This window comes from Struthio camelus, chromosome 11 (assembly GCF_040807025.1).
Source record: "Struthio camelus isolate bStrCam1 chromosome 11, bStrCam1.hap1, whole genome shotgun sequence".
Classification (NCBI taxonomy): Eukaryota; Metazoa; Chordata; class Aves; order Struthioniformes; family Struthionidae; genus Struthio; species Struthio camelus.
Window position 1 is genome coordinate 13,047,771 of NC_090952.1, and position 27,039 is coordinate 13,074,809.

A 27,039-nucleotide genomic window follows, 5' to 3' on the forward strand; every position below is an offset into this window, starting at 1 on the left:
CTTTAATAAAGCTGCCTGTGTTTTCAGAGGTCTGGAATTGTGTGGCCTGTATATAGGTGTGTGCATATATACACACATATCTATATTAAAAACACACATATATGTATGTATACAGTATATAGGTGTTTGTGTACTAGAAAGCCTCAACAACATTAATGACTAATAGGTCTACACTGACACTGGAGCCAAATCCCTGACTCTGGAGGCATCTGCCACGTTCCTACCGTCCGCTTGTGACCAACGGGCCAAACTCGTGTTTTCTTGTAAGCACCTGGTTCACCCGGGGTGAACCAAACCCACCAGCACCCCTCAATTCCAAATAGGTCCCAAAAACACAGGTCAGAGCTAACACCGAGGTAAACAAATACAAATCAACCTGAATAAAGAGCTTGCTTTAGTTTGGAGAGAGTGTGAGAGATAAGGCAAAAATCCCATGGCCCTGATTCAGTCTTCCCCCAGCCTGGAGGCGGACTGAGCAAGCCCCCGAAAAAGGACTGCAGGATTTTTCCTTCCAGAGCATGTCTGAGGAGCGCAGGCTGCCGGCACGGGCCGTCGCTGCCCTGCGCACGGCCGCTGCCCCCGCCGGGAGCGGGACGCGGCAGGCGGCAGAGACAGCGGGGGTACACTGGGGTGGGGGGGGGAGAGGGGCACATGATAAAGTGCATGGTTTATAGTCTCTCGGTTTTCAGCAAGGCCAAGCTAACATGTAAACATCCTTGCAAGCACCCCTACAAACCTCCTATGCTCCTTGCAGCGAGGCCCCCGCGCCGGGGCAGCCGTGCCACCCACCCCCCCCCAAGCCCTCGCCGTGGCTGTGCAGCCCCCCCGCTGCAAGCACCCCTCCCACCCCCCCCGAGCACCCAAACCCATTATTTGCAGGCAGGCTTTGAAAGCCACGGCAACGCCAGAAAAGCTACCCGGCCTTAGCTACCTCCCTGTCGGGCCCTGTTAATAAGAACAGCCCAACCCTCCCCCAAACCGCCCCTTCCCCACCACCGCCACTGCTGGGACGCAGCTGATTGACGCCTGCCATGGTCTGGCTTCATTTACAACCAAACTGCCGCTGTGTTGCTCTGGGGTGACACAGGTTGACCAGGTGAGAGAGACATGCAACCGCCTGGCCCCCGCCGGCCCGCGGCACCGGGGGACAGAAACGGAGTGCAGGACTTGTCGTTCGTTCGGGGTGCGAGTGGGCGGGCGGGTGTGCGTGTGGGTGTGCTTGTCTTTTCCTGCCCGCTAACATTATGCACCAAAGTGAGAAAACCACCAATGCAGCCTCCTCCATCCCCGGCCTCAGGCCAGGAACCCCCTAGTTTATTGGGAGCGAGGACCCTAAAAGTAGTAGTGCTTTAAAAAAAAACAAAACACAACAAAACACAACCAACCATATCTATCTATCTATATAGATATCTCTATGTATATGACCCACACACAGGCACGGGCTGCTGCAGCTGTGGCCCCGGCTGCGGGAGCGTGCGGTGGCGCCGGGCGCCCACTGCCCTTCCCCAAGGCCTGGGCCTGAGCTGGCCTCTAGGCTGTAAGGGTCAACACGGTTGCTATTTTCGCTCCCGGCGGCTACTGGACGTTGCCTCCGCTGGAGCCGCTGCTGCTCTTTGCAGTGGTTCGAGATTTGGGATCCGCTCAGCTACACCAGCCACAGCCCCCCCCACCCCGGCCGAGGGGGCTGCTGCCCCCCCCTTACCCGCACCTGCTCCGGGAAAAAACCCGCCACGGCCGGCATGAGCGGGAGGCGCCCGCGCCGCGTCTGCCGGGGCGGCTGCAGCGAGAGCAGCTCCGGGCGCCGCCGGCCCGCTCCCCGCCGGGCCGGGCCTGCCCCAAGCGCCCTCCCTGCCTTGCTGGGGACGCGGCTGCAGCGGCGCGCTGCCCTCGCTCTGCCGTTGCTGTGTTTATTTTTGCAGGCTGACGGCCCCCCCCAACCCCGCACCCGCTGTGCAACGGGCCCAAGGCTGCGCGGCAGCGAGCGCGGTGGCCAGCCGCTGGCGTGCTGCAAGGGGCCAAAAGGAAAAGAAAAAGCTTGCTCGGGAGGGAAAAGCAAACAAATGCAAAAAAAAAAAGAAAGAAAGCAAGCAAAAATAAATAAAAAGCTTGGCTTTGCCTAGACAGAGGTTAAGAACTAACCTGTCCCTAAACTTTGCTCTGATTGTCAGCTGAAACCTTTCTCCAAGAGGAATTTGTTCCTAACTAACCATTATCGTGGAAAGCTTACGTACGCTTTCATTTTTCCTTTGGAAAGACACAAACAGTAGGGACACTTTACTATACACCCACTGAGGAATAAACTTTCTCTTTTTTCAATTCATGAATATAAACATATATAGTTAAAAAGTGACACTTTACAAAAATACAATTTATTGCTGACCCTGCGGGCTTGTAACATCGCTTGTGGCATTGTGAGTATAAGTAAGTTTTAGGTTTGTCAGATTGAAACATGACCTAGCAAAACCACAAAGTTTGCTGTCATAGGTGGTGGGGTTTTTTTTTGTTTTTAGGTGTAAAGAAACACTTATAGCAACACCCACTTGAAACAAAATAACAACAAAGTAAGAGCAAGGAATCTTTGTCTGTAATCTGAAAAAAAAATTTGGCTACAGGGAGTAAAAACACACAAATTTATCTGCACTTGTTAACCAAAATGGAACATGACAAATACCTTACTAGTTGCGACGTGAGCTGGTATAACGAGAGTAAGAAATTCAGGCAAAAGTGGTGTTACGTGACTTAGCAGCATTATCCAATCTTCTGGAAAACAAAAATTGTGGGCTTGAGGTATAGGAAAAAGGAGGAAAAAAAAAAAATTCCACGATGGCCCTACTACAACCAAACGAGCTATGTACACGCTAGCCCAACGGTATCCTGCCGACTGCTATCGTTTGTGTGCATCTCCCCAACGCTGGTCGTAAATTCACAGTGACTCTCAGCAGTCAAGTCCTGAATGGAAACTATTTCTCTCCGTTGCAAAGTGAGCATCAAGGTGACCTGACAAATACCATCCCTGCAGCCAGACGCCCCCCCCCTCTCCCCCTCCGACGGGGCAGGGGCACGCAGGGCTCGGGGGCGGCGGCGGCGTCCGGACGCCCACCGCCTAGTCACCGCTCGCCCCCATAACTTTTAGCACTTTAAATCACGACGCCCTCCCTCCGGGACAGACGCAGACGGGAGCTGGAGCTACTCACAGCCGAAGTCTCCCGCGCGCCGCGGTCCTGCTGTCCGAGGGGTCCCGGCCCGGCTCGGCGGCCGCTGCAGTGCTGAAGGCTGGCCGCGTGGAAATGCTGATGGACACGGCTCTCCCCGAGCCCTCCTGCCTCCGGCGGGGCCAAACCTCTCCCTTCCCATGCGCAAGGGGGGGTCCTCTCCTCCTCGGGCAGCGTCGTCCCTGCCCTGGCCCGCGCCGGGCGCCGAGCTGCCGCGGCCGAGATCATGCTGCCGTCCCGGCCCAGCGCTCAAGGCAGCTGCATCTCCGGCAGGTCGGGCAGGCTGCAGGGCTGGCCCTGCGCGTGGCGGCTCGGCTGCTGCGGGTGCACGAAGTAGCCCATGGGACTCTGCTGCGGGGCGTGAGATGCCTGGAAAACGCACTGGTTCGGCCCCCCCGGCACCGACTCAGGACCTTGCATCTGCAGAGAGGGCGGGAGACATGGGTCAGACTGTCCCCTCTTGCTGGTGGGGGGGGCCGATGCTGAGGATCTCAGCAAGGAACGCGAGCCACATCCCCAAGGTCATTGCCGCCCACCAAGGTTAGAGGTTGCAGAAAGCAGTTGGGGACACTGGTGTTACCAGCATGACAAACGCTGCCTGGAGAGTGCAAAGATGAAGAAAGACCTACCCATACGGATAGACCGCCGTGGAGCCCAGCAGAAGACTCCAGCAAGGCTGGAGAGAGCTAAAACAAAAAAACCACTTTTTGGAAGTGCAGCAAAATCTGGTGGATGTGCAACTTCCATCCTCTGAGGGAATGGTCTTCAGGCAACAGCTCAAGAGGCCACAGAGCAGCCTTGTCCATGTATCACCCCGTAGCCGACACCCCAAAGAGTTGGACCTGCTGGTTCCTCCCTCAGCAAAGGCCACTGTGGCACCAAAGCCTGATTTTTCTGTTGCACTGAAGTTATCTATTATCCACGCCTCAGCACCATCACTCTGCTGCGCACAGTGTTAGCCCATGGGACCTCTGTGCAGCCTATGAGCACGAGACTGCTCTTGTCCCATGTGCAACTCTGGAGAAGTCACTCAGTTCGGCCTCCTGAGCGATGGAAGCAAATGCCTCCAGCTCCTGCTCGGGCTGCCTGGGCTGCCCAGCCCTGCAGAGCCCTGTGTGCATGCGCAGGGGTCGTACTTGGCGGAGGGCCATCACACCAGCTGCACTGGTGCCATATCGTAGCGGCCTACTGAGGAGCCGATCAGCTTTCCAGGTCCCATTCTGCATCTGCTGACAGTAGTGAGTCAGTGCTTACTCAGTCCAGTCCTGCAGCATAACTGCTTTCAGCTTCATCTAACCCTCTTGCTTTGTTTTCCTACATCTTGGGAGAAGGGCCATAAACTTACCTCTGCCAGCCCAGCAAGTCTTGGAGAGTATATTACTAAATAGTAAATTCTAATAAACTATCCCTCTCCTTGGCAGCATTATTGATTCAGCATGCACCGATGAAGCTGTGCTTTGCAAAATCAAACGCACTTTCTCCAGAGATTTTTGTTGTGAAACAGTGATTTGAAAGAAAGAAAAGACAGCAGTTGGAGAAAGAGCCTTGCTATGCTGAGAGGTAGCAGCAGGAGGCATATTTTTCAAAAGAGCCCTTATCCCTTACCATGTTATAAACAGATTCCTAGGGGAGCTCCCCTGGATGTGGAGATGTATTTGAGTAAGTGGGTATTTCTTCTGGACACTAAGTAGTAGCTGAGTTCTTTGGAAAATATGGCCTTGGACTTGGGTACTGAGCAAGCCTGAAAAACGCTGAGGACTTGGGTATGTTTAGATGCAATGGGAATGGCAGGCGCGTGAGATGCGATTACGGTCAGGTAAGCACTGGTCAGAGTTTGTCGGGTAAGACAGGTCAGATTTCACTGGGATCAGGTAAGCTTTGGTTCTCAGAACCCAGCCTTGTGCATACTTATAAACCTGTTCCAAGTCCATTACCTGAAGGTAGAGACGATGCTGCTGAACCTGTTGCTGTGGCCACTGGTGGAGATGAACTGGGGTGCTCGTCTGGTGGGACGTGAAACTGGTGTGTGGGATCATCAGAGATGGGGAGAAAACGGGCGACGGGGCTGGAGGTCGGACCGTGCTGCAGGTAATCGGCTGCATCTGTATTGGGGGAGGCAAGATCTGCTGCTCTGGGACAAATCTGCCAAGAGAAGCAAAATAAAGCATAAGAACACAAACCCCAACCCACCATGGGAACAGACGCTGGAGAACGCAGGTGCTCGCAGACTGGGACAAAATTTGTTAAACCACATAGAGTCTGCCAAAAACAGGCCCCAGGTTTTCCCTCTCCATTATGCGTTCCAGACTGGACCTGGAGAAAACGAAGGGTTTTAAGGTTGTATGTCTCCTCTGTGACTTCGTCGAACATTTTAGGCTTCACAAAAGCTAGAAAACAGTTAAAAATATTTTTCAAAAAATTTTAGTTACCATAAAGTTCATCCTAATTAAAAAAAATACTCTAGGTACTTCTTCCTCCTCACCAACTTTTGCTTTCTAAGTCTGGAATTGTTTGTGTTCCTGTGACTGTGTACAAGTTTTTTGAAGTAATTTTCACAGCCATAAAGTGCCCTGATAAATCAACGTACGAAAGTAAGCAACAGCCGAGGCTTCCTTGCCTTGCTGCCTGCTAGCGCTGCTCTGGGTGGACGGATACTGCCAGGAGGAGCAGGCATCCAGGCGTGGACAGACCGATCCAGCAACCTTCTGCAGTGGAGCAAAAGCAGAGGCCAGCCAGGGAAGACAGATGTTCAAATTCCTGACTGCCAGCTTCTAGAAACAAATCCCCGAAAAAACTCCACGCAAGCATGCAAACCATCGCTGCCACCCTGGAAAAGCTAATGCAATGGAACGCTTACTATCGCCTTGCCTGAGGCACGCACGGAGGTGAGCTGAAACCTGCTAAATCTTCCATGCAAGAAATAATCAGCTGATGTTATTAACATCACAGACTGTTTTGCTTTATTACAAACGAAAGGCTCCTTTTACAGAGACCCGCGTATGCTTTGGACAGAAGCACACATTAAGCTCCCAGGCATCCAGAGAGGCGTTCCCAGCGTGGGCTCTGGGCACCAGAGACGTTTGTGTGCTGTTCTAGGTACGGCTACAACTCACCTACTGCTGTGATTGCAACTTCTGCAACTTCAGATACCAGCGGAGACAGCTAGCGCTGCTGTGACAGCACGGGCAACGCCGCGGCAAGCGGCCGACGCGGAGCTGCGCGCGGCCCTGGCACGACTCTGCTGGTGCTCAGTGCCTGGGAGCCGGCCCGGGCAGCACCGGCGTGCGCACGGGCAGGCAGGGGGACGGGTGCACAATCAGGCGCTAAACGCCATTACAGCTGACCCTGGGATTTGGTCCTGTAACTACAGAAATAACCCGAAAGCTTTTATAGATGGCGAGACCTCTCGGCAACCTGTTTTATTTTGGTGGGGTTTTTTTTAAAGGACAGTTCGAAATGGCTGGATGCTGTCAGACAGCTCCGTGGAGAGTGCCTGCAGACAGCTCCCCGACAGGGAGCGGAATAATTTGTGGGTAGTTTCCAGATTTGTACCAAAAAAGCGTTTTTTGCCATAGCACTTCTCTCAGCTAGGGCAAAGACGCTCTGGAGCCTCAGAGCACACCAGAGCCCGGTCTGGGAAGCACTGTCCTTGCCGGCTTTCCTGTTCACCCTCTCTGACAGCAGCTGAGGTCTAGAGGTTACGAAGCTACGGGGATGACCTCTGGGAACACGGAGAGAAAAGGGCGCCAGGCCCCGGGCGGAGGGCGCGCTGCCTGCACGCGCGCTGCGCTCGCCGACGCCTGCCTCGCCGGCAGGCCAGGTCCTCGCGTCCCTGCCGCGGCCCCCAAAGGCCGCCTGCCCCCCTCGCCGCCCGGCTGCGGCACGCTCCTGTCACCCGCAGCGGGACGGCCCGGCCGGGGCTGCACGCGTACCTCAGGCTCCTGTCCTGGCTGTAGTCAGCCTGCTGCTGCCTTTCACCGACGGCAGGCGGCACCTGCGCAGACACGGTAATGGGATGCGCTTGCGACAACACCATGGGGTTGTTGTAGAGGGGCATTGAAATGCTCGTCTGTCCCGGCAGACACGTTTGCTGGGCTTGGCTTCCTCTCACGAGGTGCTGCTGCTGCTGCTGCTGCTGTTGCTGCTGCTGCTGCTGCTGCTGCTGCTGCTGCCCCTGAAATGCAGATACAGACACACACGTCATTTTTGTTTAACAGCTCCCTACTAGAAGCCTAAAATAACTCATTTAAATATGCAGTTGGCAAAAGGACAATTAACAGTAGAATTTTCTCCCTGACCAAAGCCATAAGAACCACGGAGGACAAACAACCCGCTTGCATTACCGCCCACGCACGGCAGGCGCCGGGATCCCCAGCTGTGGAAGCAGAGGGTCTCTTGCTAAATCAGAGCGGAAGGGCGAGGACAGCCGAGGTGCGAGGGAGACGGGAACAGCTTAAGAAGGGAGAAGGGCTGCAAATCCAAACCCCCAAGAAAAGCTTCTAGGGCTTCTTCAAAAGCAGTAGTTTTCAGACTTTTTCTATTTCGGACACCTAAATTTTTTCCCAAAGAGACGTGGCCATCTCTGCATTGGACTTTGGTCTAGAGATGACAAACATGTTCTTCAAAGCTAACTTCCAGGCATTCCCAGACAGAAAAAAAATACTCTTTTAAAATTAGGCCTAGTTCTCTAAGTGATTAGGTTATAACTCTCACTGATTATGAAAGATGCATTCTGGTAACTGAAAACAGAAATGAGTCAGAAGACCGAACCATTCTCCTACACAATCCCACTGAAGTTAGGAGAAGTGCTTTCCATGGTCTGCAGTGATTTAACGCTTCTAGGCAACTGAGCCTTTTTTTTTTTTTCCAATGGCATGACATGACTTGCAATTTCCTCTTGAAACAAATTTCTTAATGCCAATTAGAGACTAAAAGACACACATGGGAGAGAAGAGGGACCACAGAGGGAGGTGCAGGTACCAAGGGCTACCTTCAGCCTAGGTGTAACACTGCATGAACAAGGTGGCATTGTCCTACACATCAATTTTATCCTTAACAGCTGTCAGACAATTATTTAAAAAGCCAGGCAACAAGCACAAAGATAAAGAGGTAGCTAGCAACCTGGGAAGAAGGGCCACCAGGTTCCCTGAGGAATTGGCGTGGGGACGGTAAGTGAGGGCCACAGTAGTGTTTTGTCCCAGGAAGGCCTTGCTGCTGCGACTTCTTGGCTGTGCTTTGCCTGGTTGTCCCAGGCTGCTGCTGCTGCGACGGCCTTCTTGGACTCTGGTGCGGCACGTTGTTAAAGACTAAGGGCATCGGTTGCTGCATCAACATCTTTAAGAAGAAAGAGATATAGGAGATGTCGCAGTTTATACACTGTTTTTTTTGTTTTAATGACCTGCTCGACGGAGTAACGGCACGCTCTTTCGCAAGCAATAATACTGCTAGTACAAAAGGAAATGTTCCCTGTGGTCTGCATTCCCCTCGTCGAATACAGAAGCTTTTCAGGGTAACGAGAGGCAGAACACTTCAGCTCCACTCGCCTAGCCCGGGGTGGCTAAGGGTGGGCATCTGACCCTGTGGCATCAAGCAAGCGGGACTGTGAATCCAGCGTTGTCAGGCGGTCTCGCATGGCCCCCCCCAACACAGCTGGTCATCTGTGGGCAACGGTTTATCTCCTCCTCTCCTTCACGCGCCTCTGGCACATCCAAAAGGCCATCCCTGGCAGCCCGTCCCGGCGGCTTGCACGGGCAGCGGCGCGCGCCGGAGGCGCTCCAGCGCAGCAGCAGCGGCAGCGCTCAGTCCCGCAGCAAAGTGAACCGCCAGTAACAGGGCACGCTCGCTTGTGCCCAAATATTTATGCAGAGCCACGACCGCTCCGGTCCCCTTAGGCCTGTCACGTTCACAGGAGTAGTGCGAGGGAGCTGGGAATGGGACTAGGGATGCAGCAGGGTTAACCAGCCATTAAACCTCAGAGCAAGTCATGCAGAGGGTGCTCTTGATTAATTTGATCACTTCTTCAGGATTTTTTTTCCCCCCCAAAACAGGAAAATTACTGATTCAACACTTTTAAACAGATCCTGATGCCTCCTCTCTCTCAGGAGATACCTCTCCAGCCGCTCACACATCTGAGACTGTACTACCAGTCTAACCAGAGCTCATTTCTAAATGCTTTTGCTGCGGACAATTTTGTTACTGAGCTGAGTGCTCAAAAGGAAAGCAAGGGGTCTGTGGGTCCCCGGCGAGCAGAGAGGTGAGCACCGGGCACCCATGGGTGGCTGCGCACCTGCAGGTTGGAGTCCTGCACTAGCTGGAGCTGCTCCTTGATGACGTGCAGCTCCTCTTGCTGTGTCTTGATGTCAGCTTGCAGGATGCGAGTCCTCTCCTCCAGCTGCTCTTTCAGCTGATGCATCATCCCTAGCTGCGCGGGGAAGTGGTACACTGGCTGCGGAGAACAGAGAACAGGTCACAGGCGGGACCAGTGCTGCCGCTCACGTTCGTGATGGTGCTGGCTTCAGAAAAATGACTGTGCCTGTGCAGGGCAGGCAGCTTCCCGAAACATTATTCTCTAAGAAGCAGCTTTTGACACAGAAAAGATGATGCTGACAAAAAAAAGCGAATTGCATATTTCACCCAAAGTATTACCATATTACCAGAATGGCAGCACAACACTGGCTCACACGCTGTGGTTCGCTCCAGATCTCCTTCTGCTACGCTCCTGCCTGTGCATGTGATTCCCCTCCTTCTTAAGTGTGATACTGCGCTCATTTTGGACCACCTATATTTCGCAGCAGACACTTTGAATTCTAACTAACTGTCGCAGCACCTCCTGCGGGGGGGGGTCCAGTTCTGCTGTTGATTATATTTCCCAACAGCCAGGCTTAAGCTGGATTGTAATCCCCACCCTGGGAGCCACCCTTAACATCCCATGTTGGCTATCTTCAATCCCTCTGCTATGTTCGGGGATACTGGATGTTTACTACCTGACCCTGTGAGGATGGGACTTCGCTGACTGGTTATGATTTACTGGCTCCCACTTTTTCCCTTTTTTTTTTTCCTTCGCCTATCTAAACCCTCTATGACACCACCATTTCTGCTCCCAGTTCTTAGAGTGAGTCGCTAATAATTCAGAGGTGAATCTTCAGCAGGCCCTAACAGCCTGGGTAAATCTAAATATTCTTTCAGACTGGTCATTTGTTGTTCTACCTGCTCTGTCTCCTTGCTGAATAAGTGGTGGTAAGAGTCTCACTGTAAGAAAATCTCCGTGGCAGAGAGAAATAAAAAGGGCGTTGAACACTCCAGCTTTTCCAGTTGCCCCCGGGAGCCACTTTGGCCTCATGTGGCAAGCTGGGATTGGCCAGGGCAGCCACAGACCATTGCTCCCTCCCTGGCACGTGGATAGGTGCGAAGGATGGAGAGCTTGTTCTCCCCAAGATGTGTCAACCAGTATAGAGACACCAGCATGGAAAGGATGAAGTTATCATCATGAGGGTAGGCTGCTCCTCCCAAGAACAAGAAAGAAAATAAGATCTATGCCATGACTGCTGGGAGTCCCAGCATGACCTCTGCACTGCTCCTAGAGCAGTGCAAATGCGTCATCTCCTGCCTGGAGCTGGGCGTAATGCCAAGAGCCAGTCCTAAGGGTGAGATAAAGACAGAGAACTCTAATGCACTCCATGGGAGCTTTCTAGAGACGTGTTTCTCACCTCAATTTTTACTAACCTAGCACCTGTCACACTTGTGTGTGTTTAACACCTGAGTGACGTGCTCCAGTGGACTCTCTGCACTACCTGCATGGCCAGAATAGCCCTGCGCAGCCAGCATAAAGCTCTTCAACCCTCAACCAGCAATGAGATGGAGTGCAGGTCACTGGAGCTGCTAAGTCTGCCCAGTAGACCGACCGTACAAGTGCATTTAACACAAATAAAACACGTACCATCACAGCTTGCTGAGAAGGAACTGCTGGCTGAGCCACAGGATGCTGAGTGAGGTGGTCACCAGGGGCTTGAGGAGTTGCTATGGCCTAGAAATGAAAACTTTCCCTTATTTTAGGTCCATAGCACCTCTACTGTACAGTGCCAGAAGACCTGCTCATTGGTGTTGTATCAACTCATAGTAGCCATGCAAACTTCACTGATGAATTTTGCAATTAGAAAATTCCACATGGAGGTTTGAAGATGTGTCTAAAGGGAGAATTCAGCCTCAGGCATGCCTCCCTGCTAATTGTAAATCCTCAGTTTGAACGTCGTTCAAACATCCTGGATGACATTCACTTCACATGTACAAACCCTGAGAAAACTGAGCTTGTGGTATGAGAATGCGTGTAGCCTTGAGGAGCAAACTGACTCCCGAAAGACAAGAGGCACCGGTGCAACCTCTGTCCAACCAGTCCACCAGTGCTGAGAGCAGGCAGCTCCTTCACAGCCCTGGGAAACTCCAGCTACCCTGAGGCCCAGCACAGGTGGAGATGGGATCAGACCTCTCTGTGGGCTCTGCACATCCAGCTGAGGGGCAGATGTAGGCCTGTAAAGCCCCTTGCTGTGGAGAGGCTTTTGATGGCTCGTTTTTTTAACGGCATCTGTCAAAAAAGGCTTATGCTCACCCCTAGAGCCCCTACCTGAGCGCTTCCACTTGATGCCAGTCGCAAGGCTGCCTTCTCCGATTGACCCATTGGCACTGATGGCCTGGTGGGAGTGCTGGTATCTGTGTGTCGCATTGATGATGTGGCTGGAAAAAAGAAGGTTTATTGTGATATGGCAGCAATCAGAGGACACCAAACCCATTCCTGGCTACCCTGGCTAAGCCTGAACTCTCTGCGTATGTAGATGAGCAGCAACTGCAACTGCTGCTGCTTACAGCCAAGGGCTGTTGTTGGTCCTTACCAACACATCTGCAATAATAATCTCCTAAGCATGGGAATGATGCAGGAGTCAGCTCGAGCTGAGCTGATCCTCAAACTGCTCATGACTGTTGTCTTTCTCGCTCCCAGTCTAACTAGCTCGGCGCCTTTTTGATAACTCTCGGTTTCAGCTTTCTCTAAGTGTTTCTCTCTGCTTGTTCAGAGTGAGCTTTTCCACTTTCCCTCTGTCAAACACTTCAAGAACAAGTCCACTGAGTTTGCTTCCTATGCCACGGTCCAGCAAGGGCCTTGCGGTTGCCTTGCTGCAGCATCTTAGTGCAGCAAGAGGGTTCACAGCAGTTCGCATGAAGCTGCTAGGCCAGGTGGCCTTTTACGCTCCATCTTGAGAGCCTTGTAGAAAATTACAGTGATTTAGCAGCAGGACTTTAACTCTCCTACAACAGAAGTTTTGTCAGTGAGCCATGGACTCTGATAAACAATCATTACTCCAGCTAGCGAGGTACTTCCTATCAGCTGAGTCACAGCAAAGAGCTACAAGTTTTAGCTGATGGCAAATGGGAAATCCTGTTCTCGTGTTTGCAATGGGCTATGAGCGAGGACACTGTACACGGCCATGGCTCTGCTGCTGCACGGCCACTCGTCGAGGCCAGTAAGTCAGCCCTGGGGCCGAGTGGCTGGAGGACGTCTCCACCAGCACTTCCAGCCCCCCTCCGAGTTGGTCACTGTCAAGGAGCCACTGGAAGACTCCCAGCCCAGCTCCTGAGGGCTCGCAGGTTGCTCTGGCCTCGAGCCCCACTCCTCGCCCTCCTCCCGAGGGGTCCCTGGGCCGCGCTGACACCTACACGCAGAGTCGGAGAGCGCCGTGTGCGAGGAGCGCCGGGAGCTGTGAGACGAGAGCGACACTCCTTCTCGGCTGGCCTCCTGGCTGTTTCCGCACTGCCTGATGTCCAGGTAGCTGCCGTGGCTCTGTGAGGGGTGAAGCACAAGCAGCAGTGCTATTAGCAGGACAAGGCAGCGCTGAAGGGGACCTCCTGCATCATTCATCTCCGGGACTGCTCATTTTCAGAGAAAGAAGCAGAGATTGGGTTCTCAGAGGGCCAGCGCTGCAGTATAACAGCACCAAATGCTGCAGCAGCCCCTCGGGCAGCTCAGGGGTGAATTGCTCAGTCTGCCCTCGGCGCTCACCCTGAGGCGTAGCGTATCCAGGTGCAGACCGGCTCCTCAGGATCACCCCCCGGCGCGCCTCGGCCCTGGGGTGCTGACAACGCGTTTCTGTTGTGAGCACGTGGCGCAGGGAGCCGCAGCCCTGGGTGCACCCGAGGCTGGCAGCGGGGAGCCCTGCTCTGCGTCAGAGCCGCCGGGGCTCGCTGCGTTGCGCTGCAGTCAGCAGTAGCGGCACCGGCACCCCGCGCCTTCCCAAGCACACGCTTGTCAGCCCGTGAGACGGGGGAGAGGTCTCCCTCCCCGCGCGACGGGCAGATGCCCTGGGACTGCGCCCCGCGCTGCCGCGCTGCTCGCTCCTCCCTGCTGGCTGCCAGCAGGGCTGCGTGCAAGTGGAAATATGCTTTTATAATTAGCTTCCTTTCCAGTTTTCCTCAGGGATGTCACAGTTCGCCGGCTCTAGCACGCTGGGGAGTGGTGGCAGACATAATGAATGAATACGGCAGGAGGAGCTGGCTGGGGAATGGCGTAACTCATTGCAGACGTGATGAGAGATGGTTGGGAAGAGACACGGTCCAGTGGCATGGGGATAGTCCGATGAGAAAATATGGCAAATGGCTCCTGCTAGAAGACAGGTACCAGGTGATGGTGATATCTGTAACCGTGCTCACCTTACCCTTGGGAGCAGTCACTCTGAGCACGCTGTTGTGGGCAGCGTATCTGTGGAGGGGGATAGCCTAATCTAATGATTATTAATGGCTGTGGAGGTCTCATACCAAAACAACAGATGCCATGTGGCAGGTGGTTTATGGCAAACAGCCCCTAACTGGATGGCTAGTAGGAGACTTTCCACCTTCCAGATGTGGGTGACCACACTGCCCACGGCATCACCCTCCACAGGCCTTCCTGGGAGCTCCCCAGCTGCTCGCTCCCCTCCAGAAGATGAAGCAATTGCTCCCTCTGCCTCTCTTCCAGCTACCAACACCTTATACAGATGCAGCTTAATGTCTGTAGAGAAATATCTCAGCTATCGAGAGGGGAGGGGAAGAAGACAGAGAAGGAACTGTGCTGTGGTGAGACAGAAGCAGCTGTTTGCAGAATGGTCTTTGCTTGAGTACAGAAAGGTCTTTGGGACAGCTTACCCTGCTCTTCCCCCAAAAGGTTTCTATAAAATAATATCTGAAGACCAATGAGGCTAATGGGATGATAATTACACAACAATCCACTTAAAATCACTTTGATTACTGGTCTTATTTGTAAACTATTAGGAGGAAGAAATTAAATGTAATTGAAATGACCCTGTTAATTGAGGAGGTGTGTTGGGATGCCAGACTGATTCAAGCCATTGGCAATTACTGCTCTGATCACAGTCCCACGCTGGATGGGATCCTGCCCAACAGTGGAAGTAGAATTGGAGTCCGGAATAAGAATCATGCATCGTTTCCCCTTCCCCGCCAGCCGCTGCCCGATCACCACTGATGAGCCAGCATTAGCAAAAGAGGGCTGCGCTCCCTGGGGTGCTGCCCCCCACTCAGATTTGTTGCAGCTGAGTAATGGTGATAAGGACATCAACTTATGCTCCAGCTCCACCTTTACTATTCTCCTCCTGAACTGAGATGGTTTCCGTTATCATTTGAGTAGAGGTCTCAGAAAGATCCAGAAACTCAGAACAGCAGCAATACAACTACTGTATTTGCAATTTTATGCCCGAACCAAGATGGGGCAGTTTAGAGCCATGCAGTGTCAAAAAATTCTCAGGGTCTGCTGGAGTCATAGCCCAATAGATGGCTTGGTGGGAGAGGGGGGTAAAGGAGAAGAAGGAGGAAGAGCAGATATTTTCCTAAGATTAATAAGCAATTACTCTGTGTGGGTTAAAAGCCTATTCATTGAACTGTGAAGGCACATGGTACCTTTAAAGAGGAGGATGCCAGTTCAATTGATGACTCTTCAAGGCCAAGATCTCGCCTTCTTTCAGCTCGAACTTCTGCATAACTAAAAAAAAAAAATTAAAAATCCAACTGTTCAGCAGCAGGTCTAAGTTGTCCGTGCAAACATATGCACTGGATATTTACTTTATAGTAACCCCCCTGACAAACAGGTCCCTGAAGAGTTTTCAGCTGGAGCCACTAGCTTTGCACAGCTCACACACATGCACACTCACATACAAGGCACTTAGAGGAACATTGTCATACAACCTTACAATCCGTGAATAAATGCAAGTGCTGAACATCCATAGATGAGAAACCCCAGCACAGTGTCACAGTCCCACTCTGTCCTAGCAAGATGATGGGGCCTATGCGAGTAATTGCACTAGTAATTCCAAGCACAAATGTAGACACTCCTTCACACATTTTGGCCCTGGATGCTTTAAGGCAAGACGAACCTAAAAGCAAAGTGCACTTGGTCTTTGAAGATAAAATAGGTGTCTTTGTCCTCACTATCGTTTTCTTAATAAGGGAGGTTCCCATTTTCCACAATCAGGCAGAAAAATGATCCTACAGCTTCTTTGCTCGTAAACTGCCATAGTAAATGTACATTCATTTTCTAGCCTGCCGATGATCAAGAATCAATTTTTTTTACACGTCGTAGTGGAGCTCAGGAAGACCTGAGGCAGCGCCAAGGAAGGCCCGCGCAGCAGTGCGTGACACTGGAGTCCTCTGGTGGAGGACCCTGTTCCTAGGGGGTGCAGAATTAAGCCAGAATTAAGTTTGCTGAAATATTAATGGACCACAACCTTTCTGGGGGGTTGCTGAGCTGAACTCACTTAAACTACTGCAGGCACTGAATTTTCCTGCATTCACTTTTTAAGCCTAAAGTTCTATTACCCTATCTGTTTCAGTAACAGATTCTGAACCTTCAGAGGCAGAACTGTATTTCAAAGACGATACCACTAGGTATAGTGGTATATCTAAGAAGTAGTGGAAGCAGAAAGAAGAAACAAGTTCACGCACAGTAAATTCAGAACTTAAAGTGCAGCCAAATTCCCTGAAGGGAGGCAGAAACAACATGGCTGAAAAGCAATCTCTCTATAAAACATTTGCTTGAAATAGCATGTCATGTAGTTTGTATCAGCACCCACAATTCTAACCACTTACACCTGTTTATTGGTATAAGACGTTCTCAGTCTGCATTTGAGAAATAATCCCAGTCTGCTAGTGCTTTTCCTTCCAGATGTTTGAAAGGAAGGAGGGGGAGCAGAAAAAAAAACCACAACAAACATGATTCCTGCCAGTAAAGAAAGAGACACTGAAGAACACATTTACCCAAGTTAATGGATCAGACCGGGACGTTGCTACCCTTGCAAGCCTTCCAGGAATCACCTCCTTACCACGGACACACTCTTTCCTGAGCAGACAGCCGTAACCAACCAGTTTCCACCCCAGAAGGTGCCAGTCGCAAACCTCCCCCCAGCTTATCCCTCCCGGCAGCTTTGTCCTCCGAGTACACAACGGTTTCCCACTAGGGGGGGATCATGGGCTAAATTTTACATTACAGATGCGGATACCAGGACAGCCGCTAACTTCCAGTCATAAATATTTAAAGCTCTGATCAAAAGGTTTTGTGGGAGATGTATGATCCCATTTACGCTCATAAAGCTGTCTGATTCTTAATAGCTTTTATCCTTCATGCGGCCATGTCATTGTTAGGGACAAAAGGGGAATGTAACGCACAGACGTGGCCAGCTGCGGCTTCTAGGCTTTTGGTCCGGTTGCCAAAAAACAGTAACGAAAACACATTACTTTTTTTCCAAGTTGCCTATCATAATAGTTTTCTACAACTATGCATCATCTTAGTGCGTCAATACACACAGCACACATTTGGCGAACACAAAACAGGGCTGGAAACAGTACCGGCAGCGCACGGGGGAGAGGCGGCGAGGCGTGGGATGGTGATTCCTACCTAACCACGAGGTGGGTGCACACGATGAACTCGGGCTTGGAGTTCCACTGGTGGTAGGTGATGTAGTAGTGCGTCTGCAGCCAGATCCACTGCTGCCCTTTGGTCAGGAACCTGTAGTAGCAGGACTTGCCTTTTCCAAACTGCATCACTGTTTAACAAAAAGAAGGCAATTAATAGCCAAAAAAGAGTTTTCCAGATTTCTTCATATAGCCGTGATTAATAAAATACCCCCTTTTCTTCTTGTACTCTGATACCGCACTAAAACTGCTCTTGCTGCCTCATAAACATGACACACACACACACACCCACATACTGAGTTGTTATTTGGGTCCTTTTTTGCTATTGTATTTTGAGATTGTTCTTATAATCAGTTACAAAAACTGGCAAAAGCAGGCACTGGGCTTCTCTGAAAAGAATAAAAAAACATCAATTAAGCAGGGTTATGGCCTCTCGCAAGTACATGAAAATGCATTTCAGAGACGGTGGGCTTGAAGACAGGTTCCTAATTACGGCAATAAACAATACGATAGCGGAGTCTAGCAGTTTAACTGCTTAGACTTAAGCTGTTGGGGACAGGTTTTCTTCTGTGAGATGACCTAAATACAACAGACCTGATAGGTATATCAGGGTATGTCCACAAAAATCACAGGTGATGTAGTATAACAGCACCATAATGAATGAACTACATTGACTGACCACATTAATTGCTCCCAGACTGCTGGGAGTACAAAATAAAACATGATCATTTAAAATACCCATAAGTAATGCAAATAAAATGCCTATAATTAATGAATTAAAGTGAAATATAAACATGGTTTAAGCTTCACAATTTCACTTCACAATAGGCAAGGTGCCTGCCCACGGCAGTCAGCCTGGCAACTGGGTATTTATGGCACGACAAGTATTTTCCTCGCCTGCGCATCTCTGCATTGTTAAGTAGCAGGACTAACTTATTTAGCAATTCCCATTAACAGTGACGGGCTATAGATGAAATATTTAGAGAAGGTCTTCTGGTTAACATGCCATGCTGGGAAGCATTCAGTTCCTAGCCCTGCCAGCGATTTCCTGAGCCATCTCATATAAGCCACTCGGCCAGCACCTCACTTTGCCCTCACAGCAAGATTAAAAGATCCTTTCCTGCAGGTGTGTTGTGCAAATATATTTCAATACATAATAATATAATATATATAATAAATACATATAAAATAATTAATATATATTAATATATTTTAATGTCTAAGAGGGGATCAGTTGCTAGGAGAGATGTGGCATGCAAACCGCTAAACAGAGGGACTCTGTTGAACGATCAGACTCCTCTCTCACATACTGCAGTCAGTATATACATTGAACTGCAAGCACGTATTAACAAAAGGATATATTATCTGCCTAAGTTATCTCACTCTGTCTGCATGGCTATTTTAAGCAAGGAGCACTAAAAAAGTACCGTAGTTGAGAGTAATTAAAAATATTCCCATCTTTGCGCTTGCTGCACTTGACAGAACTTGTGTCTAGCCGCTTTCACAGTTTCTTCTGCGTAATCAGCCAGGCAATCCGCTTCCCCTGCTGCTTGTTTTATACACAGCATTTTGTCTTCATCAGTGCAGAAAAGGCGAGGGGAAGGAGGAGTGGGAAATTTGACACTTCAGAGTAGAAGTCATCTTTTCCACTCTCTGTTAGATCCTATAGTATTTGATACGCATGGTGGGTACGTGGTAGAGCTGGGGGCGGTTTGCAATCCACCGTCAGAGAAAGTCGCACAAACCTCTTGACTCGTGTCCTGGTGAGTCTATAGAGCTTCTTGGTGTCCCTGCATCATGCTGCTCTGCATCTCAGAGCAAATACAGTACCCCGTTTTCTCCACCCTCTGGGTATCCTGCTTTTCTTTTGACAAAACACTCTCCTCTCAAGCAGAGAAGAGATAGACTGATGGCCAGAGTGCCCAACAGGAAACCTATAAGCAACACTTCTTGGCAAAATATCTGATTACCTAGATGCATTTTACAAAGTGCATGGTTACTTTTCACTACACCTCTGGGCAATGCGAACCAGCTGGAGGACAGATGTAATTCTGGTTCAATATCTCATTCTGAAGCGCATGTAGCAAAATGGAAAAATACAGTCTTAAGGGTAAAGCATCTCACATGCTCATCTGGTAGGAAAACCACACTGGTTATTAGACCATGTTTCCTGTCACCTCTTGCCCTTCCTTACATCAGCTCCAGCCTTCAGTGGGACATGGTGTTTTGGCAGCACGCTACACTGCAGCAGTAGTCAGGCTAAGTGCTCCTTTGGATCTGGCTCCACACAGGCTCTTGTAGGTCACACTATTTCATCTTGCATAGGGTTCATGTAGATTCTTCTGGTGTTAACACATCAGCTCAGGAACCTCCAGAACTGGACAAAACTATCTTTACAAACTTGCAACACCAAGAAAAATCTGGGCTGAAAGCTCACAGACTTTTCTCACCCCCATAGATATTCCCAGTGGAAGGGAAAGTCCCCATTCCCAGCAACCAAGCCAGTGTGGTCCTGGCTGGACCCAAGCTGATCCTGTGTGGAGTGCCTTGGACCGAGCACTCCCAAGAGCCCAGGCTGTCTGCTCTCTCTGGGCGTGCCCCCAAACCCCCAGCTTCAGGTAATGGGGAGCTGGCTGCAGCTCTTTTACTCTTCAGGCAAAACTACTTTGAGATTAATAGAAAACAAACTATTGTAGCCCACAAGGAATCTGTAATCAGCATTTCTGTATAGAAGATCTGAATTTCCAGAACCATTTTACTAACAGTAAGTGAAGTTTACAACACCTAATTGCACAGAAAGGCAATCCAGATGCTGCCTTCAGAGTGCGTTTCCGTGAGCTGAGCCTCCTGGTTAGCTCCAGAGCCAGTGCAAACCGAAAGTCCCCATAAATTGCGGCAATCAGCAAAATCCTGGGGATCAGGGCTGCTCTGATAAGCTCGGGCAGAGGATGGAAAGTTCTGACTGCCCATTCAGTACTCTAATTTCACTTTCAGATGCCTATGTTCAAATAGGATACCTGCCAAAGCATCAGCCAAGATACTCTCTTATTGGAAGAGAGAATTCCCTTTCTCCCCAGGAAAGGATGCCTTTTGTGATGACAGTAAAAGGTTCTGCACAAGTGAAAAATGAGATCAGAGTCAGGCACGCAGCAGAGGGAGAGGAACTTACAGTGTTCATGGCACCTAGCAAGAAGCTCCAGGTCATCTGCGTGGTAGTAGTCATACCCTGACGTTCCCAGCACCTCAAAGGGTAGGTATCCTATGATAGGTGGAGCCCTAGAAGGGAAGCAAAGAGCAGGTAGTAAACAGAAAACCTGATACTGTGACTTCATGGTAGATGCTCTGTGATACTAACAATCAAAAAGATCTCATACTTGGCAGGGAAACTGGGAGTGGATATTGACCTTTTCATACACAAGCAAAAACCAACAGGAGAGATGCAAAAATTGAGAAAATGAAAAGGTGTCTCTTTATTGTTTCACAGCCTACTCATCATGTGGGCGTAGAGGAAGGCATGCACGTATGCAGGTGACTCAATTCATTAAGCATGCTTGTTAGACGTGTAGCTTGAGAAATGCTTTGGATGTTCATGTGCATATTAAACTGGAGCTTGAGTAAAATTATCCAGTAGGTTGGATGTAAATGTCATCTGGGTAGTAAATGTAGAAGAAAGAGTAAGTGGGAAGCACAACGTGTGTCAGGACCTGCTTAGGTAAAAGAGAAAGTAATTGTTCCCATGGAAAAGCTTGGGAAACTGAAACCAGCAAACGTGTTTCTAGGCTGGCAGTAAAGAGGAGAAGAGGGACGGGGCTCATTTTAAGGACTGTTATTTCTCTGGCCGGTAGAGAAGGAGCCTAGGAAGTATGTACATGGGCAGGTAGAAACGACTTCTCTGACTGTTCTGCTATCAAGCCTAGATCTAGGCAAAAATTGAGATTTTTTTTTTTTAACTGCTGACCTAACAACACTGAGCTTGTACACAGCCTGCACTGCAGCCTGCTAGCTTATGATTAGGAAACAGCACTGAAAGGTGAGGCCAAAAATACGATGTTTACATCTACCTCTTATTCCAGCAAGCCACCTTCTGTCCTCTAGCACACAAGCGTACTCCTGTTTGCATCAATTAAAGCACCGTGTGTACTCTGTGAGGCAGGATTTGACTATGCTGTGCTAATTCGGCATTTTGCTCCACCTATTTGTTTTGGCTGCTGGATGTGCTGATAGCACGAGGATCACTTGCCAAGTTCAGTGTGTTCCTCGGGAATAAAGATGGCAGTGTATTACTGAAACAGCTAATGTTTCAAAACTAGGACAGTCTGAAGGTGTCATTGCCTATTAAACGTGCCTCTTATGCTGCCTTTCTCTTGGTGTGCCAAATGACCCTCTTAGGGAAGGTGAATGCCATAACGTGGCCAAGAACGTGAACAAAAATTATTTAAGTGTAAGGATATGCGGGCTTGGATGGATCGACCTCAAGACCTCTGGGGGTCCTACTGTCTTGGCCAAGCAACCCAGCTCTAAATCTGTACTCTTGGAGTCTGAGCAATCTCCTAAAACCTGCCCAGCATAATGACTTATCTGGAAGAACCAGTCTTCCACATGCTCAGATGGCAAATCTCTTGAAACAGAGAGCAGTTAATACAGAGTGGTCTCTACCACAAAATAGCCTTACTTATTCAAATAACTTTGTATAGAGCACTGTGTTCCTTTTCTTCATGTGACCCATATTTCTTTTAATGATGATAATACATGTATTTATTAAAGTGTCCTTTCTTCTGTCTCTTTAACCAAATGTGCCAATATCTCTTGGGTCTTTAATGACATGCTTATCTTCAGGACAATAACGCCTTTCAGATGCACATCAGATAAACATTTTAAGTTGATCAGGAAAGTACTATGCTTTCATGATTTTTACTAAGACTCTTTAAAATAGAACGTAACCACAAAATACTTCTAATCTATCATTTGACAAGGAATTAGCTTGCTTGTGCAACAATCTGAAAATGTCTTGGTAGTTCAACTTCCAGCCTGCAACTGGCCACGCAAATGCAACTGCACGGTCTTTTCAGAGCTTCTTGAGCATGAGATTGGTGACTATGTCAAAAGCCTGAAGGATGGGATTTTAAACCAACAACCTCCCAGTGCAAGAACTGCAGGATGAGATCTTGCAATCTTTTAATTTTGTGAAGGGAAAATGAGGACAGGACCACAGGACAGAACAGAAATAGATCACTACCAAAGTTCACAGGTTTTCTTTCTTTACACATGTTTATAGGCAGATTCAGAATGCAGATTCTCCTAGTTTTCTAATATTTATCCAGACATAAGATGCTTTCTGCACCATTTATCATCATTCCACTTTATATCATTGTCAGGTATATTAGTTCAATGGCTGAAGGCTGGGTTCCAAGCAATGCTGGGTACCCACTGCTCTGCCGACTGCACCCCTCTCAGCACCAGGCCACGCGAGTTGACGTAAATAAACAAGACACCACAAAACAGTCAACAGCATTTCACAGTGCACTAGAGATCCTGAGGCCTGTACTGGATAGAGGTTTGAATGAATGATTAAATGAGACAACCCACATGATTCCTCTCTCTTTCTTGGGTCTGTGCTTACCGCTTACATCCGGTGCTGTCACAAACTCTGGCTCAGCATCCACATTAACTTAATTTACTCTCAGAAAGAGCGGTTTCCTCACTGGGGATATCAGAGGGAATGGAGCAGCCGTGAGCATCCGCAGCAGAGAGACTCCTCTCTGAGTCATAACCCAGATTCATCAGAAGACTCTTTGATACGTTTAGCAAAGCTCTTACTTGCCTGATTCACAGGAGCTGCTGGGGACACAGCCCTTTGGAAAACCAGCTCACTTGTTTAGATAGAGAAATAAGGGATTTAGAAATCTAACATTAATCACCTGCTTCTGATTGGATAGACCAATTAAAGGAAAGCAAAGTTACTCCAACGAGATCTAGATGACATGAGTAATACGCAGACTATCCCAAACCGCACAGCATTAACTGTAAGGCTTCAGCATGGACGGTTCTTCTACATTTCAAGGTATGATACGTGGAAAACATATCTTGCCTAATACATGAATGCAAATTCTATTTATATTCTCTCTCTCTCTCTTTCTTGTACCAGATGTGCAGATGATATTTAGTTTATCTCCCCCCCCCGCCCCCCACAATAAGGCTTATTTCGTACTCTTCTCTTTCTAGTGATGACTACCTTCATAGGGCTTGTACTCTGCAAAGACAATTGCTGCTGTGCTCTGCGGGATAATGGAAAGAACAGGATTTTGCCTTGTGTTCGTGCATACTTGCCAAATACACAGAAGCAAAGAGCGAGCAAAAACCTCCAGCTTCTTCTGAAGAACATGAATTCTATACTAATCGACTCAATAAACTGATTCCAGTCCGTTTCGTTCCCCAAGCCCTAGCCTAGCCTATCATACTCTATTTAGTCAAAAATAAAGCTGTAGTTAGACCATCTATTCCGCTACATTTTCATTTTTTATGAATTCCAGCATTTACCAAGGTGAAATTCAAAAGTTTATTGATACAGTGAACAATTTAGAAGAATTCGTGGAACATGCAGAGGGAAAACAGAGGAGTTAAACCAATAGAGAGAGCAGGACACACACTACTCAGTTCCAGTATCTCAGTCATATTTTTCTAGACGTTTTCCCTTCACTTTACATGTTTCTTAGCTGTCTAAAATATGAAAGAGGGCAAAGTCTTTCGGGAGGTCTGATAAGTAAGTTCAGAGTATTATTAGTTAAGTAGTCAAATTTAATGAGAGCTATTCCACATGGGATGTCAGGCAATAGCCTCACAGCACTTTCAATTTTTAAACTACAGCTTGTTTATTCTTCATTGACCAAAACCAAATCTCTTACCTGTGGTCCAAGAATAAAAACTTCCATTCCAAACTATGCCTTGATGTAAATTCTTCACATGGCTCCTCAACATTGCAGAGCTCCTGCAAAACAGTTGGCACATTCAGATATTTAATTCTGTGAAACGACAAAAGGAGCCCTCTGTCAAGACTAAGAATCTTGCATCTCAGTATAGCAAGCCCCAGTAAAATAAAGAGATTTAAAAACACCTGATTTTTTTCCTCTAAGGAATGTGCAAGCCTTGTTTTATAGATGCATAAACTGATGAAAAGTGCCTGAATAACTTACCTGGGGCTGAGTCACTTTCAGAGCTAGGATAAATAGCCTAAGGGCCTCATCTTGCAGTCTGCAGGCAAAATTCCCCCTGACCTTTTTTAAAATTTTGGCAACTGAAGATGGATGCCATCACCAGGTGCCAGCTTCAAACCAAGCTAGCTAATGCTCTGTCAAGCAAGAAGCATCTGTCGTTGTTATCACCGTTGCTATTGCACCGTGCCACAGGACACTTAAAGAACAGAAAAAAAAGGTCCCTGAAATATGATGTTCAGGGTCTAAAGACATGAGTGACTTTCTTACACAAGGGAGCAGTGCAATGTATTTCTTTACTGGCTGCAACTTTTCAGGCGGTTTAGCTGGTCACCTTTATTGGTACTTCCTCAGCTTGCTGCTCTGAAACATCCCATCATGCAACCATCTCTTCTCAAAAGCAATTATTTTTCCTCATTCCTAAATACCCTCAAAGACAGCAGCGTCCTCACTCATTTACAAATCCTCAGCACAAACAATTCACGCTGCAAAGTATACTCTTTGAGAGGCTCCTGCAACATGGCTCCTCTTGCAAACAGCTGTGAACATCGCTTGTAGTAAAAGTAGCAGGCTCTTCAACTGAGTCCTGATTTCCAGAATATAGGGAAAAATGCAATCTGAGAGCTCTCACCTTTAAGAACTGCGGTGTGACAAGACGAACAGTTGCTACGAGGCAAATCTGCTCCTCCGTGGCTGACCTGAAAGCTCGTGCAATAGCTGACTCAAAGCCATTACAGGAGGGTGTAGGCACTAAACACAACCGGATACATTTATTTAAAAAGAAGAAGAAGACATTTCTTTTCATGTTAAGACAGGTACAACAACTGACGAAACTCAAGCAATGAACTTCTTCTACCCACAGCGTGATGCCACACTGATACACGCTGATGTTAATCAAAGAATGACCCTTTAGGCTCTGAGTAGCACACCTGTAACCACCTCCCCCTGGCTTGCTGGAAAGCTTTATGAGACAGCTCTGATCAGCTGGGAACATGCACTTACAGCCTCCTTGCTGGGATGTTGTCCATAAGAAGGCTGGAAGACTGTGATGCAAAGACAATGATGCTCAGCTGACTTTTAGGGTGGAGGGCTTTGCATTATTTTTGCTATTTTTCTTGTATGTTTTGAAAGCGTCCCATCAGAATCACAGACTGAGGACCAAGAAGATACAGGAAGAACTCCTGAGACTATTTTTCTGCCCTGAACATTCTTCTCAACACAAAGCAAGACAGCTTATACTGGATGTTAGAAGACGTGATGAAGAGGTTGGAGCAAGGAAATTGCACCTTTTTACAGTCCAACATTTGCAAGATTCAAGATTTTACAGGTTTATCCAATTATTTCATTTTTAAGAAGGGCCAATTCACTGCCACAAGTGAAACAGAATATTTAATTTCACTGGTTATTTGAATAAATTGCTTTAAAATTGTCAGTGTGTCAAATGTAGTGTGGGTCCTGCATCACCTCTTTAAGCAGAGCACTCAGAAGGTTGCACTCTTCTGACCAGCAGCCTCCCCAGCACTTCTATATGGAAAACATCTCCAACATATCTGCGGCACATTCCATTCCTGCTGATTAGGGGTCATTTTCAGTTGAAACAAGGCCTTTACGTGGCTATGGATAAAGGCACAATTTAAAGGAGAGACGCAGAGGTAAAGCAGGCTGGAATAGTAACTTACCATGAGTAAAATATTTAAAATCCACTACAAATTTCACATATTCATATGTCAGGGGTTCATTTGGATCTAAGCTGCCTCTTGCTAAATGGCAGCAAAACTCTATTTGCTTTTCTGCTGAAATGAGAGAAAGAGAGGGAGACACACACAATGTTACTAGAAGTCTGCACTTTAGCACGCTCAACATATCTAATCTCTGGAGGTTTTTATACCAACCCTGTCTCTGCAGTATCTGAGCACATTCTGCTGCGATGTTCTTGAGAGCCAGAAGTAAATATATATCTACTAGGAGAAACGATCAGCTGGTTTTGCTTAAGGAAATGTATTCTCACCCCTTCTCTGTGGCTTTACAGTTCCCCTGCTGCGCTGGCCTGAAGCCCTGGCTGTGCTGAAGTCAGCGGCACTTGCCCCTGCCTCCAGTGCGGGCAGGATTTCATGCAAAGCTGCAAAGTGACATAGAAATGCTCTGTTCTGGCAGCGCTCAGTAGGACCCTGAGCCAAAGGGCACTGAAGTCACCCTAAGTCCTTCCATTAGCTACAGCGGGCAGCGTGCCAAGCCCTTGTTGCATTTTATGCCTGAAGTATGAGCTGCCCGGATTAGCCCAGGCAATCTGCAGCCCCGGGGAGAGAGCCAGCGCCGGGTCCCGTGCACGCTTCCTGCGAAGGGGCGAGCGCGGCCGGGCCCTGGTGGCCCCGTGAAGGAGAGGGGCTGCGAGGGCAGGAGGGTGTTCTCCTAGAGGAAGCTGGTGAAGATGTGGTTTCAAGTTCTGGTGTGGGGGTGTGCTCTGGAGAGAACAGTGGAGGAAGGGACGTTTTAGGAGTGGGGCAGCAGCCAGCAGTGTTGACCCGGACCCAGATTTCAGCCAGGAAGGCTGGTGTTTAAATTACACTGAGGGCTTTTCAGGTTTCCTGAGATATGTGAGCATCCTAAGTAATGAAGGGTCTGCCAAAACTCTCCGGGTTTCCTCCTACCCTCTTTCTTCCCCCAAGCTCCCCACTCCTCTC

General features: G+C 48.9%; 1 protein-coding gene across 9 annotated transcripts in view; it reads right to left on the bottom strand.

Annotated features, from left to right (window-relative positions):
* Positions 1 to 1,505: 1,505 nt before the first annotated feature.
* Positions 1,506 to 27,039, bottom strand: part of PASD1 (PAS domain containing repressor 1) — a 58,619-nt gene continuing 33,085 nt past the window's right edge. For 5 of the 9 annotated variants that reach the window (XM_068956755.1, XM_068956753.1, XM_068956756.1 and 2 more), the window contains 14 exons: positions 26,038 to 26,151; positions 24,990 to 25,108; positions 24,053 to 24,135; positions 20,320 to 20,426; positions 17,134 to 17,281; positions 15,144 to 15,225; positions 12,915 to 13,038; positions 11,830 to 11,939; positions 11,149 to 11,235; positions 9,499 to 9,657; positions 8,334 to 8,546; positions 7,145 to 7,386; positions 5,147 to 5,354; positions 1,506 to 3,632 (listed from right to left, as the gene is read on the bottom strand). In XM_068956755.1, coding sequence (XP_068812856.1) covers positions 3,462 to 3,632; positions 5,147 to 5,354; positions 7,145 to 7,386; positions 8,334 to 8,546; positions 9,499 to 9,657; positions 11,149 to 11,235; positions 11,830 to 11,939; positions 12,915 to 13,038; positions 15,144 to 15,225; positions 17,134 to 17,281; positions 20,320 to 20,426; positions 24,053 to 24,135; positions 24,990 to 25,108; positions 26,038 to 26,151 — 1,967 coding nt within the window. In that variant the 3' untranslated portion in view covers positions 1,506 to 3,461. The remainder of the gene's footprint in view (positions 3,633 to 5,146; positions 5,355 to 7,144; positions 7,387 to 8,333; positions 8,547 to 9,498; positions 9,658 to 11,148; positions 11,236 to 11,829; positions 11,940 to 12,914; positions 13,039 to 15,143; positions 15,226 to 17,133; positions 17,282 to 20,319; positions 20,427 to 24,052; positions 24,136 to 24,989; positions 25,109 to 26,037; positions 26,152 to 27,039) is intronic. The other 4 variants (XR_011143410.1, XM_068956757.1, XM_068956758.1 and 1 more) reach the window with 4 other exon arrangements.